We start from the raw sequence: 26,677 nt of genomic DNA on the forward strand, positions 1-26,677 counted from the left end.
ATTCTGTGTTATGCAGTTAGGATACTCACATCAAGAAGATCTTGGAAATACTTATTTTTTTCCCATGGCAAAAAGCCTTGATCACTTCCAGTGTAATATTGCAGTTTCCTTCCTGGCAACACTTTGTTGCCTGCTGTATCTATGTTGGCATGCTGATTGTTTATTTCCATTTCCTCCTTTTTCTCTTCTTCAGTCCTCACATTTCCAACATCTTTTGACTTATGGGTTTCTTTTGGTATGAGTGCATTCAGTATTTTCTCTCGAGTTCCATTTTTATTTCCCATGTTCTGGATTACAGGCATGGATTCAGAAATTGATTTTAGAGGAAACTGACTGTTCGCCTTCATTGCCACAACAGTACTCTTTATAGCTACTGACTTTGAAGGAACTGCTTCATGTTTTTTTGTTGCAGCTTCTATTTTGCCAACAATTAAATCTTTATAAGGCTTGTGCCAACTGGTAAGGTTCTTTTGTTCTTTTACATCATCATAGATATCTTTCCTTTCCACACCTGGCATCTTCTTAGTTTTTGTCATTGTAGGCAACATTTGGAAAGAACTCAGAAGAGCAGCCTTTGATAGATTATAACCTTTATGAGTGATATCCCCATTTTCTAGCTTTAAATCCAGGTTCCACAGAGCCAGCTGAACATCTTCAGGGAGGAAAGACACATTTACTGGTGGCATTACCACATCTTCAAGAAAACTCTCCTTTGTGTTATTTGGACGTTTCCTGACTCTTGGAAAACGTTCTTCTTCAGGAATATCCTCAAATATCATTTCAGCTTCTGATACTGAAGGTGTAATGTTAATGAAAGTGTCCGATTTCTGAGTGGAAGTTGTGTTCAATTTTGGTTCCTCTCTGGTATCAACCTCAACAGCTATCTGCATTTTAAACTCTTCATCATTTTTATCTTGAAATGTAAGATTAAAATAGATCACAGTTGCATTCATTCCACTATGCATTACCAGGTGGATAGTTTTCCACTTGTTGGCAACAGAAGCATGACGTATAATTGGATTATCGCTATAGGCACCCTCAATTCCCTTCTTGGCTATTTCAGCAAAGCTGAAATAGGGCAGGTATTCACCTTTTGGAATAATGTAATGGGTTTGATTCTGCTGGAGAGTCACCTTGTACAACTCGTCAAAGTGATCTGGAAAAACAAAGAATTAATAATTTATCACCCTGTCACTTTTCTTCAATCCCCTGTTTTAAGCAATAATCAGAATATCAGCAGAGTGAGCTCAAAAATAACTACAGTTATTAACTAATAACTACAGTAACTGCCAATTTTTCGCATTCATTTATCCTAATAATGGATCACCATCTTATAACATATTAAGATTTATAAACTTGTGATTCATTCCAGTGGCAACTCTAAAGCTGTGATGATCAGACTTTCAGTTTCCACCTTCAGCATTTCTGTGGCCCATTACCACTTTCCCTCTTATTTTAAACTACAGATCATAACGGATATCCCCAAATTTTGCTTTCACCACATTCTAATGGAGTTTCATATTTGTTTAGATGGACTATACTACTTTATCGTATCTTGACTAGAGAACTCAAAAATCAACATGGCCAAAATGAATTTCTTCCTTCCTCCCCAATCATCTCCATCACTGCTGACAAGTTTGTCATCCTCCTAGTGCGCTATATTGGTGTCTTACTGTATTCCTCTCACTTTCTCCATGCCCCAAATTCAAGCTCTCATCAACCTCTGATGCTTTTGTCCTTTCTGCTCTATTCCTACAACAAAAAATTTTTTGGCCTCTCTGAATCTCAGCTCAGCCCCTTCCACCTACATAAAAAGCTGCTAACATCTTCCACTTAACTACTATGACCATGTCACTCCGCTCTTTGAACTGGTCCATTAATTTCCTCTGGTCATCAATATCAAATTCTAATTTCTTACATGAACGTTTAAGACTCTGCATAGCTTCACACTACCAACATCTCTGTGCTTTCATTTCTTTGTACTGCCTGCACTCCTCCCAGGCCCTTTTTGTATTCTGCTCCCTTTCTCATCTTCACATTCTTTTCCATGCCATCCCTTATACTTGTAACTCCCTCCTTTCTCCTAGTGTCCCTGACATTTTCTCTTCCTTCAAATGATTCCTTAAAATATACTGTGAAGCCTTTCAATACTAGTTCAGAGGTAAGTGTCTATAAGTGCCTCACTGAGATTAGGCCTACATATCTGGATACATGGTGCTTGTGTCTCTGTGTTGAATTTTTCTAATTTAAAACGTAAGCTTCTTGAGGCAAGGGACTTGATACTCTGTGTTCTGCACAGCACCAAACTCACTGTCCATACTTAATAAATAACTGCTCAAGAAAAAATAAACACAGCCCACAACACTCTTTCGAGTTTGAATTGGTTCATGAAACAACCACCCAGACGCATTTTCCCAAGCTGTTAATACACTCACAGCTCTTTTCCCTCAACTCTGCAATGTGTCTTAACATGGGACTCTACAAGCAATAACTACAAAACAGTAACATACAGTTCTGAAGAATTCTCACATAAAGACCATCAATTATGTACTTTACATACCTTGCCCACAGTCACCAGCATCAAAGCCACAAGAGAGGACATTGCATGCCTGGTCACAGAATTTATCTGCCAGCCAGGAATTGGCACAGCCCTGGTTACAATAAGAGACTCCACTGATTCCAGCACCAAATTGCCAGGGTGGGCCATTCCCTGCTCCTCCACCTCCACCACCACCAGCAACGTAACGACTACCTCCGCTGTTCCCTAAAGAAGGGTAGGGATGTGGGGGGAAAACATCCATTAAAACCCTTACTTCTGACATAGATTACTCTCTGCTACTATTTTAAACCTCATTTGTTAAAATTAGTTTGAAAAAAAGTAGACTCTTACATACTAACAACAAATCTTAACATTAGCTGATTGCAGTAAAAAAAGCAAACAAGATGTTAGGAATCATTAAAAAGGGGATACAGAATAAGACTGAGAATATATTATTGCCCTTATATAAATTGATGATAAGCCCACATCTTGAATACTGCGTACAGATGGGGACGCCTCATCTCAAAAAAAGATATACTGGCACTAGAAAAGGTTCAGAGAAGGGCAACTAAAATGATTAGGGGTTTGGAACAGGTCCTATATGAGGAGAGATTAAAGAGGCTAGGACTTTTCAACTTGAAAAAGAGGAGACTAAGGGGGGATATGATAGAGGTATATAATATCATGAGTGGTGTGGAGAAAGTGAATAAGGAAAAGTTATTTACTTGTTCCCATAATATAAGAACTAGGGGCCACCAAATGAAATTAATGGGAAGCAGGTTTAAAACAAATAAAAGGAAGTTCTTCTTCACACAGCGCACAGTCAACTTGTGGAACTCCTTGCCTGAGGAGGTTGTGAAGGCCAGGACTATAACAGGGTTTAAAAGAGAACTGGATAAATTCATGGAGGTTAAGTCCATTAATGGCTATTAGCCAGGATGGGTAAGGAATGGTGTTTGTCAGAGGGTGGAGATGGATGACAGGATAGAGATCACTTGATCATTACCTGTTAGGTTCACTCCCTCTGGGGCACCTGGCATTTGCCACTGTCGGTAGACAGGAAACTGGGCTAGATGGACCTTTGGTCTGACCCAGTACGGCTGTTCTTATGCTAACTCTTCCCCTAAAAGCTACCATGAAATTTATCCTACGTTACCCCTATCTTGAATAGGAAACCCCTGGTCTTAAGAAGTAAGATTACCAATATATATTTGTCCAAATTTTAAATAAAGACAAATTTATGGTAGGCAACTGATTTTTGCTACTCCCTTGCTGGTTGCTTGAGATCAGTTGTCACTGTACATCCTACAGGAGCAAAATTATTTAGTAAATATTCTTAAAGTACAGTTCTGTGCTGCAAAGTGGCTTGCTATTGTGATGTTCCATGTTTTTTGTATCATGAATTTCCAGATACAGTTTCCTCAATTCACACGTAAGCATTTTTTTCTTCTCATAGGTACCACTACTGCACTAACAGCCTGGGAACTGAGAGTCAAGCTGGACTCTTTCTTTCTCACACATCACTAGTAACATCTTTTGTAGACTATGAAGTATGGGGAATAGAACTCTTTCACTTGACACTGAGGTAGTACTCACTCTATTGCCCTGCGATGGAAGAGAGTCTGTGTCCTGGCAAAGAATCTCCTCATGAGAGTGGTCCCTGGAAAAGGATTGGCTGTTTGTGGTGGGGACAGCACGTGAGAGAGAGAGAAATTTGATGGAGTAACCATGGTCAGTGATTTCTAGAACCCACCTGTCTGTCAAGATAGAGCCCCTATTGTGAGCAAAAAGTGAAAAACTCCCCCAAAGATTTGTGGGGTGCAGGGGAAATAGAAGTGGTTGGCATCAATAAAAGTAGGCAATTGTTGACCGAGGCATCAAAAGTCGCTCCTTTAGCAGGTGAGTGGGAATGGGTGGAGATCGTGGCAGTAGAGGGTCCTGAAAATGGAGGTCTCTTGAACTCTGTTGCTTGTGCAGAGGCTCACCTGGGCGCTGGTGGCAGAATGTTTGTAGAGGGGATGGTCTTTGCCTATACACCTGTCTGTAGTTTTTTTCTTTTTGTCACCAGGGTGTAAATTCTCAGGGAGCGGAGGGTCAATCTAGAGTCTTTTAGTGAGTGTAGAGACTCATCAGTTTTCTTGCTGAGTTTGACGCAAACAGTAAATCCTCTCTGGAGAACCCCAAAGAGTGAAGCCAAGACTCTCACCTCATAACGACACCAGTGGCTAGCCCTGTAGATGCTGTGTCCGCCACATCCACTGCAGCTACCGCCAAAGAGTCAGGTCCAACATTCTGAGATGGAGCTGAAGAATGCCAGTCTTTACATTTAGGAGTTGGAGCCAACAATGGGACTGACAAATCCTTTTTCTTCTGTGCTACACCCTCCTGCCTGGGGGGGTCTTAAGTGGTCCTGAGCCTTAGAATCTGTGTGCAAAGGTTCACCCGACCCAGACAGAGTCAAGGAGAGGGTCTCCTCCCTTAGGAAGAGATGTGCATGGGGATCTGTCCTTGTATCCATGAGTGCCCTTTACTCTCATGCGAAGCCCTGGCTGATGATTCCTTGTGCTTGGCAGCTCCAGGCTCCACTCCCAAGCTCACACTCACAGGGCTGCTTCTCAGTCGGGGCCAATGTTTGGGGGGGGGGAGGGGCGGGGGAGGTGTCCCTAGCCTGGATCAGCGTGAGGTCTTATGGCCTTCTCCATAAGCTCATGAACTTCACAAGTTCACAGGGGAAACAAGTGGCAAATGCTGCACTTTGCAGAGAGATGAATCTCACCCAAACAGCAGGGGCAGTGTTGGTGGTCATTGCTCACAGAGGAGTGAGAGCAAGAGACACGATTTTTAAACACTGGTACTCTGGGCATAGTTCCAGACTGAGGGAAGGGATTCCCCTAAAGGGGAAAAATTAAGCTATTCTAACTATACTATATAACACTCTAACTCTACTAAAGATACTGTAAATAGTTTTTATATATTTACAGGCTTATAATAAAGAAGCTGGAGAAATCTATGCACACAGAGGGTTCCGACTCAGGCCATGTAGTGGTAAGAAGGATCAAGAAAGGCATGGGCCTGAACTGCCTTTTACAACCTCACTCTGGAGCACAAAGAAGGCTATTGTGCATGTGTGAGTCAACGGACAATACTTATTAAGAATCTCCAGACTCAGGAGCTTGGCACTCATGCATACCCACATGGGGAATATACATAGGGACCAGAACTCAAAGAAGAACTCTGAACATTCACAGAAAATAGTCAGTAGAATGAAAAGATGCCATTTTATAGAATAATTTTTTAGACTAAAATTACACTTTAAAACACAAACACTGACAGGACTTTTGAGAAACCCTGCAACAAGAGCATCTAGAATTATTTTAAAATACAGAGGGGAAAACATTCATTTGCATTCTAATCCTGTGTATACATTTATGGCCCAAAGCTTAAAACAAGACTTCCCTTTTAAGAAAATGCATCCAACACTCTTGTGCTTAATAGTACTCACTTATATAGCAGAGAAGACCAATTCTCTCCATTGCAAGACGTACAAGTGAAATTCTGTACCCTATGTTTTATGCAGGAAGTCAGACTAGATGATCATAGTGGTCCTTTCTAGCCTTATATAAAATCTATGAAAAACATAAAATCACCCTCATAAAACTAAATATCTGACAAGAAGAGAAGTGGAAGGGGAAATAATGTTCTTCAGTGTGTTCAAATCTGGAGAAAGTTAGGGTGTTTAAATGTGGGGAAATGGATGTCAAGATGGAGCATGTTCTAGTTAGACCCCCAGGTCCACCACGTCAAAGATATGACCATCTGCTAGCTTGACTCTGGACAGTAAGTATCCAAAATATGGATGTGGGCTGAACACAAATATTCATCAGGACCAGGCTTGAGGAGGTGGTCAAGCATCTAGCCAGAGCATGCTCTATAACAGGTTTTTAAAACATCAGGAGAAATTTGATAGAGAAGTGAGTGTGGATAATTTCCTTAGCAAAGGGAATGAATGACACAGCATGTAAAATTAAAAAAATTACTAATCTCACAAAGTAAACTTTGAATTAAATACTCTGGCAAACCATTCATACGTAACGTCCAATTTTAATTAAAAACCCAACCATATAATACTGAATCCGTGATATTAGAGAGAATACACAGCTGTCAAAAGTATGTAAAATGCCATTATTAATCCTCGCTCTTCCCTTAGTGTGATTCTGGTCAGAAGAATGATTCTGAAATTGATATCTAGTTACTGCTATACCTCTTTTCCCTATATATCTTCTGAGTGATGTGTGCTTTGTTCATGAGTAAAACCAACATTTTACTACCATCAGAGCTGCAGAGCTAATAGACATTAAGGCTCAAAACCCCTTCATCTCATCTAGTTAGATCCAATACACAGAGCAAGATTTCCCTGTGTACTGCTCAATACCGTAATTTGCAGCATCCGTTATAAAGATAAATTTCATTATGTGGAAAATATCTGTAAGAAAGACCAATTTATTTATTTATTTTTCTATTAAAGAGGAATTGTTCATATATACAGGATATATCTACCAGCTACAGAATTTTTGTAAGAAAGCAGGTCCATTAATTAGTTTCTAAAGTCTCTTACCAGTGCAATCCCCTCCATCCCAATCACATGCTGAATTATTACAGGCCTTGTCGCAGTAACCATCTTTAATCCATGAGCCAGGACATCCTTCCGCACAGTTTGGCACAGGCCAAGTCAAGTAAACCTAGAAGGAACAATATTACAAGCTCAGCTTTTTGGGCAAGTAAGCATACTTAAAAGTTACCTATGCACAGTGCTTTACATGTTCAAAGACTCTCGGCCCTGGATTCATTCCCACCGACAATATTTATATAAAGGTTAAACAGTGTTTAGAAGATAAAAAAGTCTAAAATAACTGACTTCAGTTCATTTGTCAGCTGACCCAAACGTTTCCTGGTGCTGCCTATTAGTCATGTATGTGACAAACAGATGTAGAACTAACATACTAATCATTAAGCATCTGATAATCTACGAGTTAAATGTTTCCAAGAATTTCTTACATGACACACTGTAGAACAAAAACATGTTTAGTTTACAAAGCATTAAAAATGAAGCACTTTTTTTTTCAGACCTTCCCACTCCCACCCCCACCCCACATCTAAACTCAGTTGTAACAACTACTGATCAGATTTCATGAAAAAAAACTTCATTTGACTCCACGTCATTATGAGACTTGACAAAACAGTAATACAATGAAGAATTGTATGACAGCTCTCATTAGAGGACTCAGCTGAATGTGTGACTATTTACCTACATTAAAGCCTACTGAAGCAGTTGGAATTTTCTGCTAGTCAATAGCAACAGTTTTTAATCACCCCAAACTCCTGTAATTCCCACTATGCCTTGATGCCATCTTACTAACCACAAAATATGCCATGGTTTATGATTTAATGGTGGTGTAAGGCCCATCCACACTAGACTTTGAGAAAGCACTGCTACTGGTGCAGCACTACTATTGGTACAATGGTGGGAGCACTAGCAAAGGCAGGATTTAAACAGACATCAGTGTTTTTTAACCACAATCTCATAAAGACCTGCTCTGACCAGGATTAGATAATACAGTGGAAAAAAATTTCATGTGCCCTCTTTACAGTAACACTTCTACTATTGCTATCAGCTGCAATGATAGTGTAAGGGCTTGACCACACGGACACTTAGTGCACAACAAGCCATGGTGTGAATATACAGCTCACTAGCCTACCACACATACCCTGCAACCGCACTAAAAGTTCCATAGTTCACTCTGACCTATTACTGTTTCAAGCAGTAGGTCAAAGTGCACTACGGAACTTTTAGTGCATGGTAGCAGGATCCACATAGCCAGTTAGTGCGCAGTAAGCTAGTGAGCTGTACAGTCACCCCCTGGTTTGCCACGCACTGTGCATCTGTGAGGTAAAGATACGACGTCCGATAGCTGAGGGGGTGCACTCGGAGATCCAAAAGGGGACAAAGGTGCCGCTAGCACTGTAAGCATGACACCTATATTATACAAGCATTCAAAGGTATGAAAAACACTTTATTTTCAAATCCCTGCTACCAAATGTCTAATTTTTAAGAATATTTTTAGTCCTCCTTTCCTTTCATATTAGAATTTCTTCAATTTATATCACATTAGTGAAGAAAAAGTTTCTGAACTATTTCTGGTTAAGCTTGTTTCATGGTGACTTACCTTCTGACCCTTAGAGTGACTGTAAAAATCATCAGGCCAAACATCCTTCCCAAACATAACATCATCATTTAGGTAAATGAACTTCTGGGAAAGGCCAGCAATACGATGAATGTGACTTTCAATGGCTGGGGAACTAAAGGTAGGCAAGTGACTCAAATTCTGAAATACGTCCTGTCGCCCAAAAAAATAAAATAAAAAATAAAAAAAACACATCAGGTACATCAGACAACGCTTTTTATCTATTCAATGTAAAAATGAATTTAGACAAGAAAAGTAAAGAGATGGGAGAAAGAGACACAAGGATTAACTGAAATAAATAGGGAGACGGTAGAGAAGAAATAAGTTTTACCATCGTCTCTCCATATAGCTAACGACATACAAATGTCAAGATTAAACTGTCTTTTTTTGCTCTATCATATCTACCAGCATTATTTATACTTGATCCAAAGCCAACTGAAGCCAATAGAAAGACTCCCATATTGCTCAGAGTTTCAGCATGCCAAGATACCAAATACTCCAGAATTATTTAACCAAAAGCCAGTGATTTTTCTGTTGCTGCTGTTTGCTTAGTAGATTTGAAGGAATTTTTTATTCCATTTTTAAAAGACACAACTAATATAGCTTTCCAGCTATTTATTATTTCCAGTAACAATAATTCTAGTCTATCCTGTCTTAATACAAGTGTATTGGCTTTCCACTGGCCCTAAGAAATTCTTTATGGATTAAGATTCAAACAGCATTTACCTTCCCTTAATTTTTTACAGAGAGACTTCATAAGGGTATTAGAAAGACACAATTTAGCTGAAGCCTCTGGCTCTTTGAAAACAAAGAGTAAGTCGAAGGTTTGATATACCTTCAGTTGTCTTGTGAAGCAACAAAGTGAAATATAAAATGTAATATGTTTTAATAAAACGGGGGGGGGGGGGAAATTAACATGGTTCCTTCTATCTTTGCAATAAAATGCAAGGTTTACTTAGAAAAAAAAAGTGCATCTTAAAATCACTATGGAATCCTTTAGAGAGTTTTACCTGATGTGTTACTATAGTTATCCGAGGGTTATCCAGATTAAGCCAGGATGGAATCTGCCCATTAGTGATGATGAAAATGTGTCGAACCCAAGGGGCGTGCCTCTCTATTGATCGGAGGGAATATCTCAGCTCTTCATTATCTTCAAAACGGCTGGCTGAAATATCTTCATCCTGTTTAGACTATGAAAAGAATTTGACCTATATTAGACTTAATTAGAGAGTTAAGACCCCATTCCTACAAAGGTTTATGCACATGCTTAAATGAGGCACTGCACATAGTCTCAGTGAAGTCAATGGGATAACTTACAGTGAGAAGGTTAAGCACATGCGTGCGTCAGTGTGATACAGGACGAGGGCCTTGGCTTGTAAACGGTAAGTATAATGAAAAAATACCATTATTGCTTTACAAACTGTCCAGTTTCACTAAAATACATTGACATCAGCTGTCTTTATGCTGTTGACTACTAGGTATCGCCAGTATGTCTATGGATAATAATGGGGGCACACAGTTATTTGAGTAATCTGGCTCCACTTTCTTCAAGGTCCCAGAGAGATACTACCCTATCTTCCTGGCTTATGATTAGATATATTATTTTTCTGATCTCACACTCCCTCATGTGGTGGATTGACTAAAAGCCACATTGTATTTCAATTATTTTATGCTTCACGACATTAATGCATAAAAGGCATTTTTAATAGTTGTGTCTTTTGGTGCTATTGTATTATATACTATTTATAAATATTTGTCATCCTAATGATTTGCTTGAATTGCCTTGTGCAATACACATTTTATAAAAACCTACTTTTTAAAAATCCTGATTTCTTCTATGTTAAAAACTCCCAACAAAAATAGTTTATTGAACAGAAGTGGCACACAGGTCTCATCAACCATCAGATAAACTCAAATATTTCAGTATTTTCTTGTTAAAAAGACTACACTCAGACTGAAGCCTCATTTTTAAATTTGTTAGGTAGGTCACATTGTGAAGTCACTATTGCAACGTATTTAATCCCCCTCAAAAAACAAACTAAAATCCTTTGTTAGAAGACAGTTAACACTCCCTAAGGGAAATCCCCATCTATGTCACCCTTATAAGGAATGTCCAGTTAAGGTATCCCTCTTTAATGTCTCTTGATTTGAATGACTACCACTTTCAATGCAGACTCTAACCCCCATAAATAAGTCCTATACATCTCCAATAACACTATATATACACCCCTCATTCTCCTTAATCACACTATAGCTCAAAATCTTAACTCCCACCTCAGCAACACCAATATACATGCCTCTGAGACATCCACCCATCAGCAACTGGAATAATGCATTATTCTTCCGTGAGGAAGTGAAGTCTGAGTTAAGGTTCTGCATTATAGTGAGAAAATATGAACAATTCCTGTAAACCAAGCAAAAGTCAGCAAGTTCACATAAGTATTCAATTTTAATTATATGATTAAGTTGTTGACTGGTTACAGCATATAACAAGACTTTATAATAAAATATATGCATTTGCTTTGTGTGTGTGTATGCGTTTATATAGATATGTAGAGTTTTACTATAACATAAAAAGGCCTTGGAAGAAAGAAACTGACACGGTTTTTGGTTTTTTTTAATCTTACTTTGAAAACAGACGTTTCCCCACTTCATTTCATATAATTTTGATAAAAATGGGCTTTGTCATTTGTTCCACAGCAGAAGACAGTTCTCTTTTACTGAAATCTTCTAGTTAAATAAAAAGGGCCAAAAAAAATTTTAGATGAGACACCATTAATATTTTGGCACTACTAACAGCATGTGTATTGTTATTAAAAAAAAATGCCATGAGGAGCAAACAAAATGTGTTATTTTAACTAAGTCTTTTTCCCATCATGAAAAATAAAGTGCTTATCTGAAAGTCAGTATCTACTAAAACATGACACTTTTGTCAAATTAAAATAATCTGACTAGTTTGTAGACAATTTTATCAAAGTGTGTATAGAAGGTCAAATATTTTTGACTCAGTGGTCCTAAAAGACAATCTGATTAAGCTCCTCTCCCTCCAAACTCTTCATTCCAGATTTCAAGATTGGAGAGTTATTTTTTATATGGCAGGAATGGCAGATTCCTAACAATCCTATAATTTTGGAAGAAATTCTTGTTCCTTAACTGTATTTATTTAATCTTACTCCTTGAAACTTCTGACACTATAGTCTTTACATTGGTTGGTGAAATTTACCTACCTGACTGATGGCACTGAGATCCCACAGTAAATAAGCAGGATTAAGTGTCAATTCTTTTCCATCTATAGTCATGTTCTTCTTAGCTTGCTTGCTCAGTTCTTGGAAACCCTTGGGGTTATTCAGTTGCAAGAGAGCAACACTGGCTTCAGAATAAAGCTGCAACTATACAAGCAGAGAAACAATCTTTCATTTCTGGCACGTATCCACGCAAGAGAGATCTTTTCCTTGCAAGCTCATTCATTTTTTTGTTGTTGTATTTCTCTCATGATAGTACTAAGAAAAGACAATGATGAAAACTTAGAAAATATCAGCTATATTGTAAAGCAACCTAACAACGAAGGGCACCAACATGGTAAATGAAAACTGACATGCTCAAATACATGGCATGTTTCAGAAAGAAGAACAGAAACCTAATGCTGGGAAACTGAAATTCTTTTTTTAAAATAGAATAATACTCATAAAACTTCATTGTGTACCTGATATTACTGTTTCCAACTAAGTTTCTCTTATTACACTGCAATCTAGCAACCACAAATCTGTGCTTGTGTTAGAAATGCTTCATTATTACATTAAATAATGCATTTTAGTCTCCCCACAATGAAATTCATATTTTCCTAAAACCTCAGTTAAGTTTATCATTAAAGGAACTATACCTTTTTCTAAAGTAACACCTTTCTGGGGACAGAAAGGCGATTCAGCTATGCCTGTAACATGAGATTTTTAGAATGGCTGAAGGATCAACTTATGATCCAGAAATCTGATACACAAAAGGCTTCAGAACTAATCCATTGGTGGGTCTCTGAGTCCTCAAACGTGATTGCCAATCTGCTGCTAAGGTCATTCGTTACTGGGGAACTGTTTGATCTGTTAGCTGTTTTTATCTCTTGCCACTAGTTATTCTGGCTATCAGATTTCATAATGTGCAGGATGAGAAGGGGCTTACACTAGATGCTATATCTGACAGCAAATGTGGCTTGCAAAGGGCAGGAGACTGGTATGTTTTGCTAAAAGTAAAACCACACAAGTAAAATGTTATAAGGATTTATTTGTACATTGTAGTGTGCAAGATTCAAACACGTTTAAAATGCACTATTATGTTCCAGTTCTCTAGAAGCGCAGTGTATATATTTAAAAGCTGGACTGAAAATTTAACAGCGGCAAATATATCAGTTCCTCAGTGCTGTGCAAAAAAAAAAAAAAAAGTTAGCGCTAATAAAAACAGTTGTGGATTAATGCATACATTTTTAGTTGGCTGAGATTTGTAAAAGTAATTTAGTACTTTACAGTAATACTATATCAAGTTAAAAATCTGGTGGGATGGTTCAATTGTTTTTTATGTATCTATTAACTCCCTCGGACTAATTTTTATTTTCTATTAAATCTGACCTTTTCTGCCTCTTTTAAGACAACACTTGTCACAGTGTTAGCACCCCATCCCTTAGCAATCAAACAAGCTCAGCTGTCATGCCTGTGACATTTTAAAGCTGTTGATGGTTTGACTCATATGCTATTTGATCGCTTTCAATCTGACAAACTTTAGACCTTCCAGGGAATCATTTGAACATACCAATGAAAGGGTGGCTTCTATAGCTGTATGGCTGAGGAATAGTTACGGTCTGCACAGCAAGCAATCTCCAAAAACACCGATATGGAAATGCTACAGATTACAAAGCTGCCATTAGTAGGCATGTGCTTTATTTAGGAATACAACGTCACACAGTCCCGGAGAATCAGATATCTGGCATATGACATGAACGGCAGAGATTCCCAATCCACCCACTCCAAAACGGTTTTTAAAAATATTTAATTTCTATTTGACTTGACATTACCAGCTCTACAAAATAGGGTCGGGTATTAGGAACAGCTTCCTGACTGGATTTGCTACCAATATTTTCTCTTTTTTCATCACTATTATTTTGTGTGCTCTAGCTTCTCCACATGTGACAATCCAAATGAGGGTGACAAACAGTGGAGAGAAACAGGGTGGGAAGGGATGAGGAATACAGCTATATGATAAGGCAGCAGCTCAGTTTGGGCATATGCCTGTCTAGGGTAGTTTAAGATTTTTCTCTTAGAGATTCTGAAAAGCTTTTGAATAAAAGACAAAACACTGCTGAAAAACAATAGTGTGTATTTATATACCTACATAGTATATAAGGCAAAACAACCTTTTGAAAACAAAGTAGCAGAGATGGGTTTTCTAACAAAGCAAAACAACAACACCCAGAGTTTTAAAATCTGACCAAAAATCCTTCCCACTCTCCATCACTCAATTCAGTCTCTTTACTCTCCTGTCCATTTGATTAGTTCCTACATCACCATAGTCTGTTCTAGGCTAGACAACACCAAGCCCAATATATTTCCTTTGCAAGTCACCTTTAAGAAACCCTGTTATTGAATAAAAGCTGCAGACTGAATGATAAAGAGCAGGAGCACCATCTCGTGGTTAAATATGGCAGTTTCAATTGTAAGTGGAAATACAGTACAAACAGTGGACTAAATATTAAAGCACACCTACCTGAACATGTTCAGCGCAGCAAAACTAATATGATCAGTAAGCACATTAACAGCTAATAGCAGACCAATAAACTTCAAGCTCATTACATTACCAGTATTGTAAATATATACATTTCATAGATAATTATCTATGTGCTTTCACCCTGCAAATTCACATCTTATATTAACACTCTTTATAACTTCACAGCATTTTATGAACATTAATCCTCACAATGTGGCTGTGAGATATGTAAATAACCATTATCCTCATTTGACAGATGGGGAAGCCAACAAGGAATTTAAGCAAACTGCCTGACGCCACACAGAGCATGGATAGCAGAGCCAGGACAGAACTCATTAAGCTCCTGGCTCCTAATCATGCTCAGTCTTGTAGCCCACATTGTCTCTCAGGCTTATTTGATTGTAGACAGAATGAGCAAACATATTTCTACAAGGGTTTTTATTTATTTATTTTTCAATTTCAAGATGTCCCTTACTCAATCACTGCTTTGAAAACATCACTTTTTCTCAACTCCAGTTTGAGCTCACCTATTACAAGCCATTCAGAAAACTTATGATAGCCCTCAAGGAAACACTTTTACAGTCCAGATGGTAGAACTATTTTTATAGGTCTTTGGATCCAGAAATGTGTTTACTCAAGAGAAGAACAGATTCTATTAGATTAGCGTCATTAGCATTGTACGTAAATTTATCACCAGCTTCACTTTTTGGTTTCTAATCCCCCCCTCATATATAGCCACCTTTGCTAATGGAAGTGATTTCAAAATTTGTTTACAGTCCCTTACTTGCAGCACTGCACTGGAAAATAACCACTGCAGGGGTATGACTGGGAAACTGCATGAGGGTCAGAAGGCCCAGGGAACCATAATTCTGTGACAATTAACGTACATTTAACTTCTTCCATCAGAGTATCTCAAAGCATTTTACAAATTATATAAATAAAAAGTTAATATAGCAGAATTGTTCCAAATTTAAATACACACTGTAAAAGGTCCTCCTTCACTGTTTGTAGTATGAACCTGTCATCTCTCATCTTGGACTATAAGCTCTTTGAGTCAGAGAGTATCTTTTTGTTTTATATATACGTGCAGTGCGTAGTACAATGGGGCCCAGTCCTTGACTGGGACTACTAGGCACTACCACGATACAAATAAGGATATGGGGGAGGGATAGCTCAGTGGTTTGAGCTTTGGCCTGCTAAACCCAGGGTTGTGAGTTCAATTCTTGCGGGGACCATTTAGGGATCTGGGGCAAAAATCTGTCTGGGGATTAGCCCTGCTTTGAGCAGGGGGTTGGACTAGATGACCCTCCTGACGTACGAGGAGATTTTGGCAAACCAGTAAAGTGCCTGAAACCACTATGGCTTATTATTAAAGGTGTGGGTGGGGGAGAGTTTTGGGGTGCCACAGAAAAGTCAGCTTGACCCCACGTCCTTCCTGATAAGAATGGTGTTGAAGTTGCTGATACATGCATTTTAAAAGAGCAGGATGTGCCTCGGGAATGTCTTTTGCAGTCTCAAGGCTGCAAACTCTGGAAAAACCCACACCTGGTTAATCAATAATCAGAAGGAGCTTCTTGCTTGCCCACTGGAACTGCTTGCTTAACAAGTTTTCTTTAAGGCACATGTCATTCTATTACTAATGTATACATAAGGGGAAAAAGCTTGATATAGTTGGATTCGTTTGGGGACTCTTTTTGGACTCTCCCCCTGGATACATCTTGCAGTCCCCATGGGCAGACGGAAGATTTGGCCACCGGAAGCCTGCCGCTGTTTCACTCGAGAGCCACACTCAGCTTTGGTAATTATCAAGGGTTGGGGGTGTTTTACTAGCTTGTTGTGGACGTAAGTGCTTGAGACTGAGTAGCTATATATAGTTTAGCTATAAGTGAAAGCACTATTGTTTTGTCCTGTTTGTGCCAGTCATATATTGGTCGGACGGCCGTGTCTCCCCGATTTACTTTCTGACACCACCTTGCACAGAGTAAAAGTTACCAAGAGCTTTGGGTTGAAAGAACCCCAGGTAACACTGAGGTCTCTTTCAACCCTGATATTTATGATTATTCTATGTCTACACTACAAAACTAAGTTAGCCTATATTAGGTCGACTTGCACCACCGCAGTAATTACTGCAGTGGTGCATGTCTACACTACCCTCCTTGGGTGAGTGGTGCACTGCGCTGTGTGAAGAACTTCCTTTTATTTGTTTTAAACCTCCTGCCCATTAATTTAATTTGGTGGCCCCTAGTTCTTATATTATGGGAACAAGTAAATAACTTTTCCTTATTCACTTTCTCCACACCACTCATGATTTTATATACCTCTATCATATCCCCACTTAGTCTCCTCTTTTTCAAGCTGAAAAGTCCTAGCCTCTTTAATCTCTCCTCATATGGGATCCGTTCCAAACCCCTAATCATTTTAGTTGCCCTTCTATAAACCTTTTCTAAAGCCAGTATATCCTTTTTGAGATGAGGAGTCCACATCTGTATGCAGTATTCAAGATGTGGGCGTACCATGGATTTATATAATGGCAATAAGATATTCTCCGTCTTATTCTCTACCCCTTTTTAATGATTCCTAACATCCTGTTTGCTTTTTTGATTGCCACTGCGTGGATGTCTTCAGAGAACTATCCATGATGACTACAAGATCTCTTTCCTGATTAGTTGTAGTTAAATTATCCCCCATCATATTGTATGCATAGTTGGGGTTATTTTTTCCAATGTGCATTACTTTACATTTATCCACATTAAATTTCATTTGCTATTTTATTGCCCAATCATTTAGTTTTGTGAGATCTTTTTGAAGTTCTTCACAGTTTGCTTTGGTCTTAACTATCTTCAGCAGTTTAGTATCGTCTGCAAACTGTGCCCCCTCACTGTTTACTCCTTTCACCAGATCATTTATAAATAAGTTGAAAAGGACTGGACCTAGGACTGACCCTTGGGGAACACCACTAATTACCCCTCTTCTCAGTCCATGAAAGGATCTTCCCTCTTATCCCATGACAACTTAATTTACGTAAGAGCCTTTGGTGAGGGACCTTGTCAAAGGCTTTCTGGAAATCTAAGTACACTATGTCAACTGGATCCCCCTTGTCCACATGTTTGTTGACCCCTTCAAAGAACTCTAATAGATTAGTAAGACACAATTTCCCTTTACAGAAACCATGTTGACTTTTGCCCAACAATTTATGTTCTTCTATGTGTCTGACAATTTTATTCTTTACTATTGTTTCAACTAATTTGCCCGGTACTGACGTTAGACTTACCAGTCTGTAATTCCCGGGATCACCTCTAGAGCCCCTTTTAAATATTGGCGTTACATCAGCTATCTTCCAGTTATTGGGTACAGAAGCTGATTTAAAGGACAGATTACAAACCATAGTTAATAGTTCCGCAATTTCACATTTGAGTTCTTTCAGAACTATGACATCTGGTCCCGGTGACTTGTTACTGTTAAGTTTATTAATTCCAAAACCTCCTCTAATGACACTTCAATCTGTGACAATTCCTCAGATTTGTCACCTACAAAGGACAGCTCTGGTTTGGGAATCTCCCTAACATCTTCAGCCATGAAGACTGAAGCAAAGAATTCATTTAATTTCTCCGCAGTGACTATCGTCTTTAAGTGCTCCTTTTTTATCTTGATCGTCCAGGGGCCCCACTGGTTGTTTAGCAGACTTCCTGCTTCTGATTAACATAAAAAACATTTTATTATTACATTTTGAGTTTTTGGCTAGCTGTTCTTCAAACTCCTTTTTGGCTTTTCTTATTATATTTTTACACTTAATTTGGCAGTGTTTATGCTCCTTTCTATTTACCTCACTAGGATTTGACTTCCACTTTTTAAAATATGCCTTTTTATCTCTCACTGCTTCTTTTACATAGTGTGACACTATTGACATAATCTGGGACCATACAGAACATGGTTGCAACCAAGGTCCTGTATTGGCACCAAATCTTATGTAAAGGGGGTCCTATAAGGTGTCTAAGACCAGGTTATGGATTGCTGGTTATGATTATGCTGTCTATATGTATGCATCATTTTGTAGTTGAAGTTATGAGTATTGGCTCTATACTGTCTGTATTTCAATTTTGTGCTGTGCTTCTGGGAAACATCCCAGACAAGTTGGTGTTAGCTCTGCCTGGCCTGCTTGATGGCCCATTAAGGACCATCAGCTACACAACTGACCAACTGAGAGAAGGCAAATACGCCTTGTAACTCAGCAAAGTATGCAGGAACTTACCCATGTGACTCCAGACTCCATTTTGCTGTAATTTTCCACAGTAAGAACAAAAAAGTGTTCTTACACTTGGAAAAAGCCTATAAAAGGCTAATGCCTCATCTCCATCTTGTCTTCAATCCTGCTTCTTACCTCTGGAGGGACTTTGCTACAAACTGAAGCTCTGAACAAAGGACTGATGACCCATCCCAGTGGGGGATGTACTCAAGACTTGATTTGAACCTGCAGTTTATTCCATCACTGCTACAAGCCTGAACTAAGAACTTTGCCATTACTGTATATAATTGATTCCATTTAACCAATTCTAGCTCTCGTCTATATCTTTTTCCTTTTATGAATAAACCTTTAGATTTTAGATTCTAGAGGATTGGCAACAGCATGATTTGTGGGTAAGATCTGATTTGTATATTGACCTGGGTCTGGGGCTCGATTCTTCGGGATCGAGAGAACCCGTTTTCTGTTATTGGGGTGTTGGTTTTCATAACCATTCACCCCAGGACGAGTGGCACTGGTGGTGATACCGGCAGACTGGAGTGTCTAAGGGAATTGCTTGTGACTTGTGGTTAGCCAGTGGGGTGAGACCGAAGTCCTCTTTGGCTGGCTGGTTTGGTTTGCCTTAGAGGTAGAAAATCCCCAGCCTTGGGCTGTAACTGCCCTGTTTGAGCAATTTGTCCTGAATTGGCACTCTCAGTTGGGTCCCGCCAGAACTGCATTGTCACACATGGTTGTTAAGCCACGGTGGCTATTCTTTAGTTCTTTTACTGTGGTTTTTAATTTGGGGTATACATTTAAGTTGGGCCTCTATTATGGTGTCTTTGAAAAGTGTCCATGCAGCTTGCAGGGATTTCACTCTAGTCACTGTACCTTTTAATTTCTGTTTAACTAACCTCCTTCCAATCAAATTTAGATAGGCAGGCACCAAGGACAGTTCTTCCAGAGAGCAGACTGCTGTGAATGTGTCTTGGAGAAACTGACACAGCCAGTACTTCAGTTTTTGAACAACTGAAAGGTAGCAACCTAACCGCCACAGCTTGGACAGCCATGAGAGAGAGAACTGTGGAAGATTTGTCTTTTGAAAGCAATTACTTGAGGCACTGACCTGATGTATTTCATGACGCAGGAATATAGATGGAAGAAAAACTTAAGGGTAGGGGAGAGTAAGATGATGACTATCAGCAATAGCCATAGTATAAGCTTGAAGGTCATGCACTGAAGTTTTGGCATCAGACCAGCCAGGATCTCTCAGTAAAAAGAATTCCAAACCAAGGTAATCAAACTACTCTCTCCCCTGCAGGTTCTTACCAGTTTTATTTTTGAGGCCAAGTTCTCTGGTAGTTTTGCTCTTAGCTGATTTGTTTCTTTGAATGTAGCTGAAAATCCACTAAGGAAAGCCAAATCTTGCATTAACACTAAACCAGGTACTTCTTTGTCTGTGGTCTACAAGAAAAATACAATTTCTAGTTAGTTCTGGTTTTGTTTTTTAAAATCCACAGTGACTCATTCACGCATCTCTCAAATCTTTCTCCAGATTAGAGAGCTAATTTTAACACCTAACCCAACCTCAATACTAGAATAAGGGTTATTTTAAAATCTCTCTCTCACTACTACACACAAGTTTAGGAAAACAGTGAAAGAAATACTTTTTTAAAATGTAGGAAAAGAAAATTAAATTTATACAACATCTGACAGTTTAATGAACAGATTTAAGTACCGTAATTAAGTTAACTCTTAAATAAACATACCAAATAACCTCTCCATACTGTCTGTTTGCTGCTTTCTTTTAACATTCCAGAATGGGCATCTTCAGCTGAAATAAATAAATGGTTCCAAAGGTCACCATTTTAGTACATTCTATTAATTACCTTCATCTCTTGCAAATTAAAGCTTAAAATGTTACAAAAAAGAATGTAAATGGGTCACCGAGCCACAAGTTGTCTGCATTACTAATAAATTATTGGTTAGGTGGTGACAAGTTGCTTGATACTATACATTAAGATAAATGAAGTTGTACCTGCTCTGAGAATCTTTTATATAAATGCTAAATACCTAGACATTGTTTGTTCTAAGGTAAAGAATATTAATTTTTGGCAAGTATATAATTTCCTGTTGTACAGTATTAGATCTAGTATTTAGTACAATGCATTCAAAAAGATTTTTTAGGGTTTATTCTCCTCTGTCTAAAAGATCAACTTTCTAAGACTATCAGTACAATACTGAAAATGTTATTGAATACAACAATTTACCTGTAATGTCAAATTCATATATTAACTAATCTTAGCAGTGATATAATCCTTTTCAGCAAAGAATCCCCAAAAGCTTTAAAAGTAACTCTGGGAGGTAATGCCATTTTATAGAGGGATAGACTGAGGAAAAGGGGTTAAAATGATTTGCCAAGGTCAAGCAGCAATTCAATGGCAGAGACAGAAATAGAGCACAGGAGACAGCATTCACAGTACAAGACAACAAGTCCACCTGAACAAATGGTTGGAGTCTGACAGTTATTTAAAAAAAATATTTGAATGTAAGGTTTGTCTACTAACATACCATAATGTACCACCATGTGAGTGCCTTGTATTTAGTAGGCAGGCCAATAAAGGAGATGCTTCTAATGTACTGGACAATGGTCCAACTTTCCCTACTCCTAAGCATCCACAAGTGTCTGGAGTTGGAAGAGGACTATATTTTACAGGAGAGAGTTTATTTTCCCAGAGTAATGGTCAGCGTAGTGTACACCAGTGGCTCTCTACGTTTCCAGAATACTGGACCCCTTTTAGGAGTCTGATTTGTCTTGCATCCCCCGAAGTTTCACTTCACTTAAAAACCACTTGCTTACAAAATCAGACACTAAAAATACAAAAAAGTGTCACAGCACACGATTACTGAAAAATTGCTTACTTTCTCATTTTTACCATATAAAATAAATCAACTGGAATATAAATATGGTACTTACGTTTCAGTGTATAGTACACAGAGCAGTATAAACAAGTTATTGTATGAAATTTTAGTTTGTACTGACTTCGCTAGTGCTTTTTATGTAGCCTGTTGTAAAACTAAGCAAATATGTAGATGAGTTGATGTATCCCCCTGGAAGACCTCTGTGTACCCCCAGGGTTACACATACTACTGGTTGAGAACCACTGGTGTTCTTAATAACCAACTATTTGTACAAATATCTGAAGAGGTATGGAAAACTGGAGTACCTACAGAGGAAGCAGCATGGAAGTTCACAGGTGAGCAAAATTTCAAAATTCCACTTAAAAGCCTGTAGGACTTAAAAAAATCAGCACCTTGAAGTACAGATTGATGAGAGTACACACCTTCTGTCACAGTAGCCTTAAAGTGCATGTTTTTAAGAATTCCATGTGAACTTCAACAGGAAAATACTCCGTTAACAGCAAACATACAGTTATGTCAGCTTTGTCAACATGGCCTTTTTTCCTTTAGCTTTATTAAATGCAGTCTATTTGTTTATTGTAGCACCCGCTACAGGGTAAGTGGTTTCCAGACGGACAAGAGGGAACAGTGCACCAGTAAGGACAGACAGATGATGCTATGAAACAAAGGGCTGATCCTTTAAAGAAGGCTAAAGGCCCAAGCACAGCCTGCTGTTGATTTCAGTGAAGAATGGAAGCTGGGATAGGAAGGAATACTGACAAGCCATGCAAGCTTCTTGGTCTGGCTACAAAGAGCAGGTATGAAGCAAAACCAGGTGGGGGGGGGGGGTATTCACCAAAAGAGCTGGACAAGGACCCCAAGCATGGCTGCGTAGGAAAGGCCCTGTGAACAAAGCTAGAGACTGACATGGGGTAAGAAGTTGTTTGGATAAAGGCCCAGTTCACCTTGCAACACTACTACCAAGAAAAATACTCTGATGATTGAAAACATAAACCAGTTCTTACCTTCCTTAGGACTGTCAAAAACAACTACTGTCACATTAGTAGAAGGATTTTTTGGTTTTGCTACAAAGAATATATTGTTAGCGGCTTGTAAAGATGGATGAACAGATTGCAGGTCCTTCAGAGTGATGTTGGCAGGCACAGCAGGGTCTAGGATAAGCATTGGCACTTTAATGCAGTGTGTCAGTAAACATTCCAGGTGCTTCTCACTAGAACAAAATATCAAATGTATATTTAATGCCAATAGAAGATTAACATATCGTTAATATTTGGAAGACACAATATACAGAAGTCTGCTAACAGCATTTCTTTGAATACTTCTGACCATGTTTCTCTAAAATCTGCCCCCAGTTATAATTTTAAGTGGCTTACTATTCTGGAAGAAGGAAAAAGGGTTGTTTTGCTAAAAAAAATTCTATGGCTATAACTTATCCACATTATCGCTGACCTCATACCACCACCATCACCACCACAAAAACCCCCAGAAACAATTAAAGAAAAGTTCCTGTTTACTGTGTTAACATTTGTAAAAACTGCGGTTTAACCTAAATGATCTTCAAACTACAGCAAACCAAGCAAGGTGCCGTGCAGAATGCGGGGTGGGAATCTATACTATCTCATCACCATTAATAGCCCTCCGTCCCCCAGCTAACCTTAAAAAGGCAGTTTTCCAAACAGGCTATGAGAAATCTGGCCCACAATATGGACTATAATAACCAGATTTGTCATCCTGAAACGAGGAATGCCAGAGAGGTGACCTTGGTAAGCATCATTTGTTCAGAGAGTACCACAGCTTTCCATCCCCATATTTTTAAAACACTGAGTAAAGTTCACATCAGAAAGGCCATTCTTGTTGAGGAAAGCCCAGATAGTGACTAAAAATCTTCACACAAGCATATTATGAAGCATTTGGAATAAAGCTTTACATACAGCTTGTACAATTAAATTTTAGATTTTATTCCCTTTGTCCATATAAGGGAAACATTGTGGAAATCTTTACATAGCTCCTGAGACCTATGACCAAATAGATCAGAAAAGCAGTAATGTACTATCTAGAATGCAATACATACCAACATGATACCTCTATATTATATGCAGTTACTTGTGACACTATGCAGGTAGAAGGAAAGGTGAATACAGTATAAAAGAGAATCTTTAATGCTTTTGGGGGTTATACAGGACTGTTCAATATACATTGGGCCAACCTTTAAAGTGTAAATTATGTGTGAACAGACAACAAGTCCACAACTTCTAAACATCACAAACTTTCACTTGTAGAGAAGCACACCCATTTTTACAATATTCCCATTATCTTTGTTCAGTGCACATACTTGTGATTTTAAATTGTTTGATGTGATACAAAAGATAAGAATGCACTGCTCACCAGAGACCAAACATACCGCATTAACTGACAAATTAATTTCAAATGAAAACATAAGCCATCTCTTGCTTTCTTTTACTTCATTATTTAAGGCCATAAAAATTTACCTTTTTTTAGGTGGTTCTGTTGTATTTTTCCCAAGCATTTCCCTAAACAAAAAATAAAGTTACATTAATTTACACTGAGTCAATTATAAAGAATTTGGGCTGAATAGTCAAACATCTGGGCCTAGAATGTCTTGTGAAACTGAATGATTTCCATAACAGAACACTCCACTATAATTACTCCAGAAGACATGAAGAAAAATGTATTTGCAGAAGAAGGAAACACATGGTCTTGTGAGTAAGGCATATGACAAGGACTCAGGTGACTTAAGTCCTATATCTGACTCTGCTCCAGCCTTCCTGTGTGAGCTTTGGTAAGGCATTCAATTTGTGTCAGTTTTTCCATCTATAAAATGGAGATGATAATATTTCCTTACCTCACATTGGTATTGTGAGGCTAAATTCATTAATACGCCGCTACCTCAATATAACACAACCCGATATAACATGAATTTGGATATAACATAGTAAAGCAGTGCTCCGGTGGGGCAGGGTTGTGCACTCCGGTGGATCAAAGCAAGTTCAATTTAACACGGTTTCACCTATAACGCGGTAAGATTTTTTGGCTCCCAAGGACAGCATTATATCGAGGTAGAGGTGTATTTGTAAAACACGAATTCTTGGGAGGAAAAACTGTGTTAAATAGATATGCAAAAATTGTAAGGTTATCAAAGCCAGGACTGTGCCCATATTGGAAAGCAGCCAGCACATTTTGATGGCTATTGCTATGTAAACAATAATAATAATAAAGTATTATTAATAAAATGCCACATGCACACTGAATATCACTTTTTAATTGGACAATTAATGTTAATAACCTAGCTACAGACCATAACACATGAAAAATGGATTAACATATTATCTTTTATTTACTTTTGTTTTTGTTGTTTTTAATTCCAATTGAACACTGTAACAGCTTGAGTAACAGAACACCTATTCTAGGTGGTGAATAGATTAGGTAAAAAGCCTAAAGAGTTGCTCACCAAGAACTGAATCAAATGTTCCAGGACAACATAACCTGCAGCAGCAGCATTTGTTCTCTGAATAGTGAGCTGCCTAGGGTTTGAAGTCTTTGGTGGGTAATTTTATAACACAGTAACATTTAAATAGGTGTGTCCAGAACAAGTTAATACCTAAAAAACTGAAGCCATGAATGTTGCAATGCATGATTTTTGCAATTCCCTTGCCCTGTAGAGCTAACTAATCTGTTTTATATCTTCACGTGAAGTATACCCTTCTCTGCACAGTCTTAGCTTTTATGATACTCAAAATTGAACTTTAAAAGGCGCACTCAAGCACAGGTTTTAATGAAAGTTTTTACCAAGCCCAAATACAAAGAACTGTTTCATTGTGTTTTCAAAAAGTTTAGCATAAATGAGGTTCTTCTCCTATTTAAAAAAACCCCTCTCTTGGTTTCAGAGTTCTGAAACCAAACCAAAATTAGTTATTATTTGCAGAGAGCCACTTTTGTGCATGGCACTTTAAAAACAAGAGATATTTTCTTTGTATTTGAAAGGTTGCCCAAATAGTTAGCTCTTCACTGCTGGCAGGAGTTTTGAAGGAAGTTCATTTTGATGAAGCCAAGTGTAAAAGAGCAAGGAAATAAAACTTACAAGTCTTAGTTTGGCTGTCCATGCAGAGTAACATGGGGGGGAAAAAACGGAGAGTATCCATTAAGCATTACTGCAGCCAGCTAGAAACAACTGTCTCCATTGAACAGATTCTTACCTCATTATTTTCTGTTCTTCTTCCATCTGTTCTCTAACCTGTTGCAATTCTTTGATCAGCTCAACATCTGTACCATTCACCCAGGTGTACACCACATCAATTGGCATGGGCAAACAAAGTCTACATAAACCACAAGAAAGAGCAGTATAATCTATTTACAAGAGTATGACAGTAGCATGGACTACATTGTACTAAAAAAGACAGTTGAAACTCATGAACTGTGTGTTAAAAACCGAACAAAGTAAAATGCTGCTCTCTGTCTGTGTATTATCTATTATACAAAAGCTTTTAACACAACACTGCAGAAATAAAACTAAGAGAAGTTGATAGACAAAGTGATCATCTCCATCAAACTTTAGTGGTCAAAAAGTTAGTTATACACAATGAGAGACTGCTTTAACATGGTCCTATTTCACTCCAATTTTTTATCCAATAACCTATTAAAATAATAGTGTTTCAAATCTTTTGGCTTAATCAAAAAAACTACCTGACTCAGAATAATAGTGTTGTCATCCTGTTCTAGCCAAGTCAACTGTATAAAATAATTTAATAATATGAATACACTTGAGACAAAAACCTGTACTTACAACCCAATGCAATCCCCCCTGAAATCAGAAATCAACTCCACTCAAGCAGAATTTAGTCCTTATATTTCATTGTCTCCATCTAAACTTGAGTTTTTTGAATGTACAAAAACTCAGAATTTGATTGAATTTTTTTTTTAAATTAACACCCTCCTGCATAATAGTCTTTCAGCCAAAAAAGAAGCCAGCAAGGTCTGAATTTATAACAGACT

The 26,677-nt window shown here is 38.2% G+C and overlaps 1 protein-coding gene across 2 annotated transcripts in view; it reads right to left on the bottom strand.

The window, feature by feature from the left end:
- The window catches only part of GNPTAB (N-acetylglucosamine-1-phosphate transferase subunits alpha and beta), a 60,622-nt gene that overhangs the window by 17,444 nt on the left and 16,501 nt on the right, over nt 1-26,677 (bottom strand). For both annotated transcript variants that reach the window (XM_039483562.1, XM_039483557.1), the window contains exons 3-13: nt 25,882-26,001; nt 24,157-24,198; nt 22,672-22,877; nt 20,515-20,579; nt 20,075-20,209; nt 12,009-12,170; nt 9,792-9,971; nt 8,764-8,934; nt 7,155-7,278; nt 2,561-2,764; nt 30-1,156 (exon numbers count right to left, since the gene is read on the bottom strand). In XM_039483562.1, the coding sequence (XP_039339496.1) occupies nt 30-1,156; nt 2,561-2,764; nt 7,155-7,278; nt 8,764-8,934; nt 9,792-9,971; nt 12,009-12,170; nt 20,075-20,209; nt 20,515-20,579; nt 22,672-22,877; nt 24,157-24,198; nt 25,882-26,001 (2,536 nt within the window). The remainder of the gene's footprint in view (nt 1-29; nt 1,157-2,560; nt 2,765-7,154; nt 7,279-8,763; nt 8,935-9,791; nt 9,972-12,008; nt 12,171-20,074; nt 20,210-20,514; nt 20,580-22,671; nt 22,878-24,156; nt 24,199-25,881; nt 26,002-26,677) is intronic.

Source organism: Mauremys reevesii, linkage group 1 (genome assembly GCF_016161935.1).
Source record: "Mauremys reevesii isolate NIE-2019 linkage group 1, ASM1616193v1, whole genome shotgun sequence".
Classification (NCBI taxonomy): domain Eukaryota; kingdom Metazoa; phylum Chordata; order Testudines; family Geoemydidae; genus Mauremys; species Mauremys reevesii.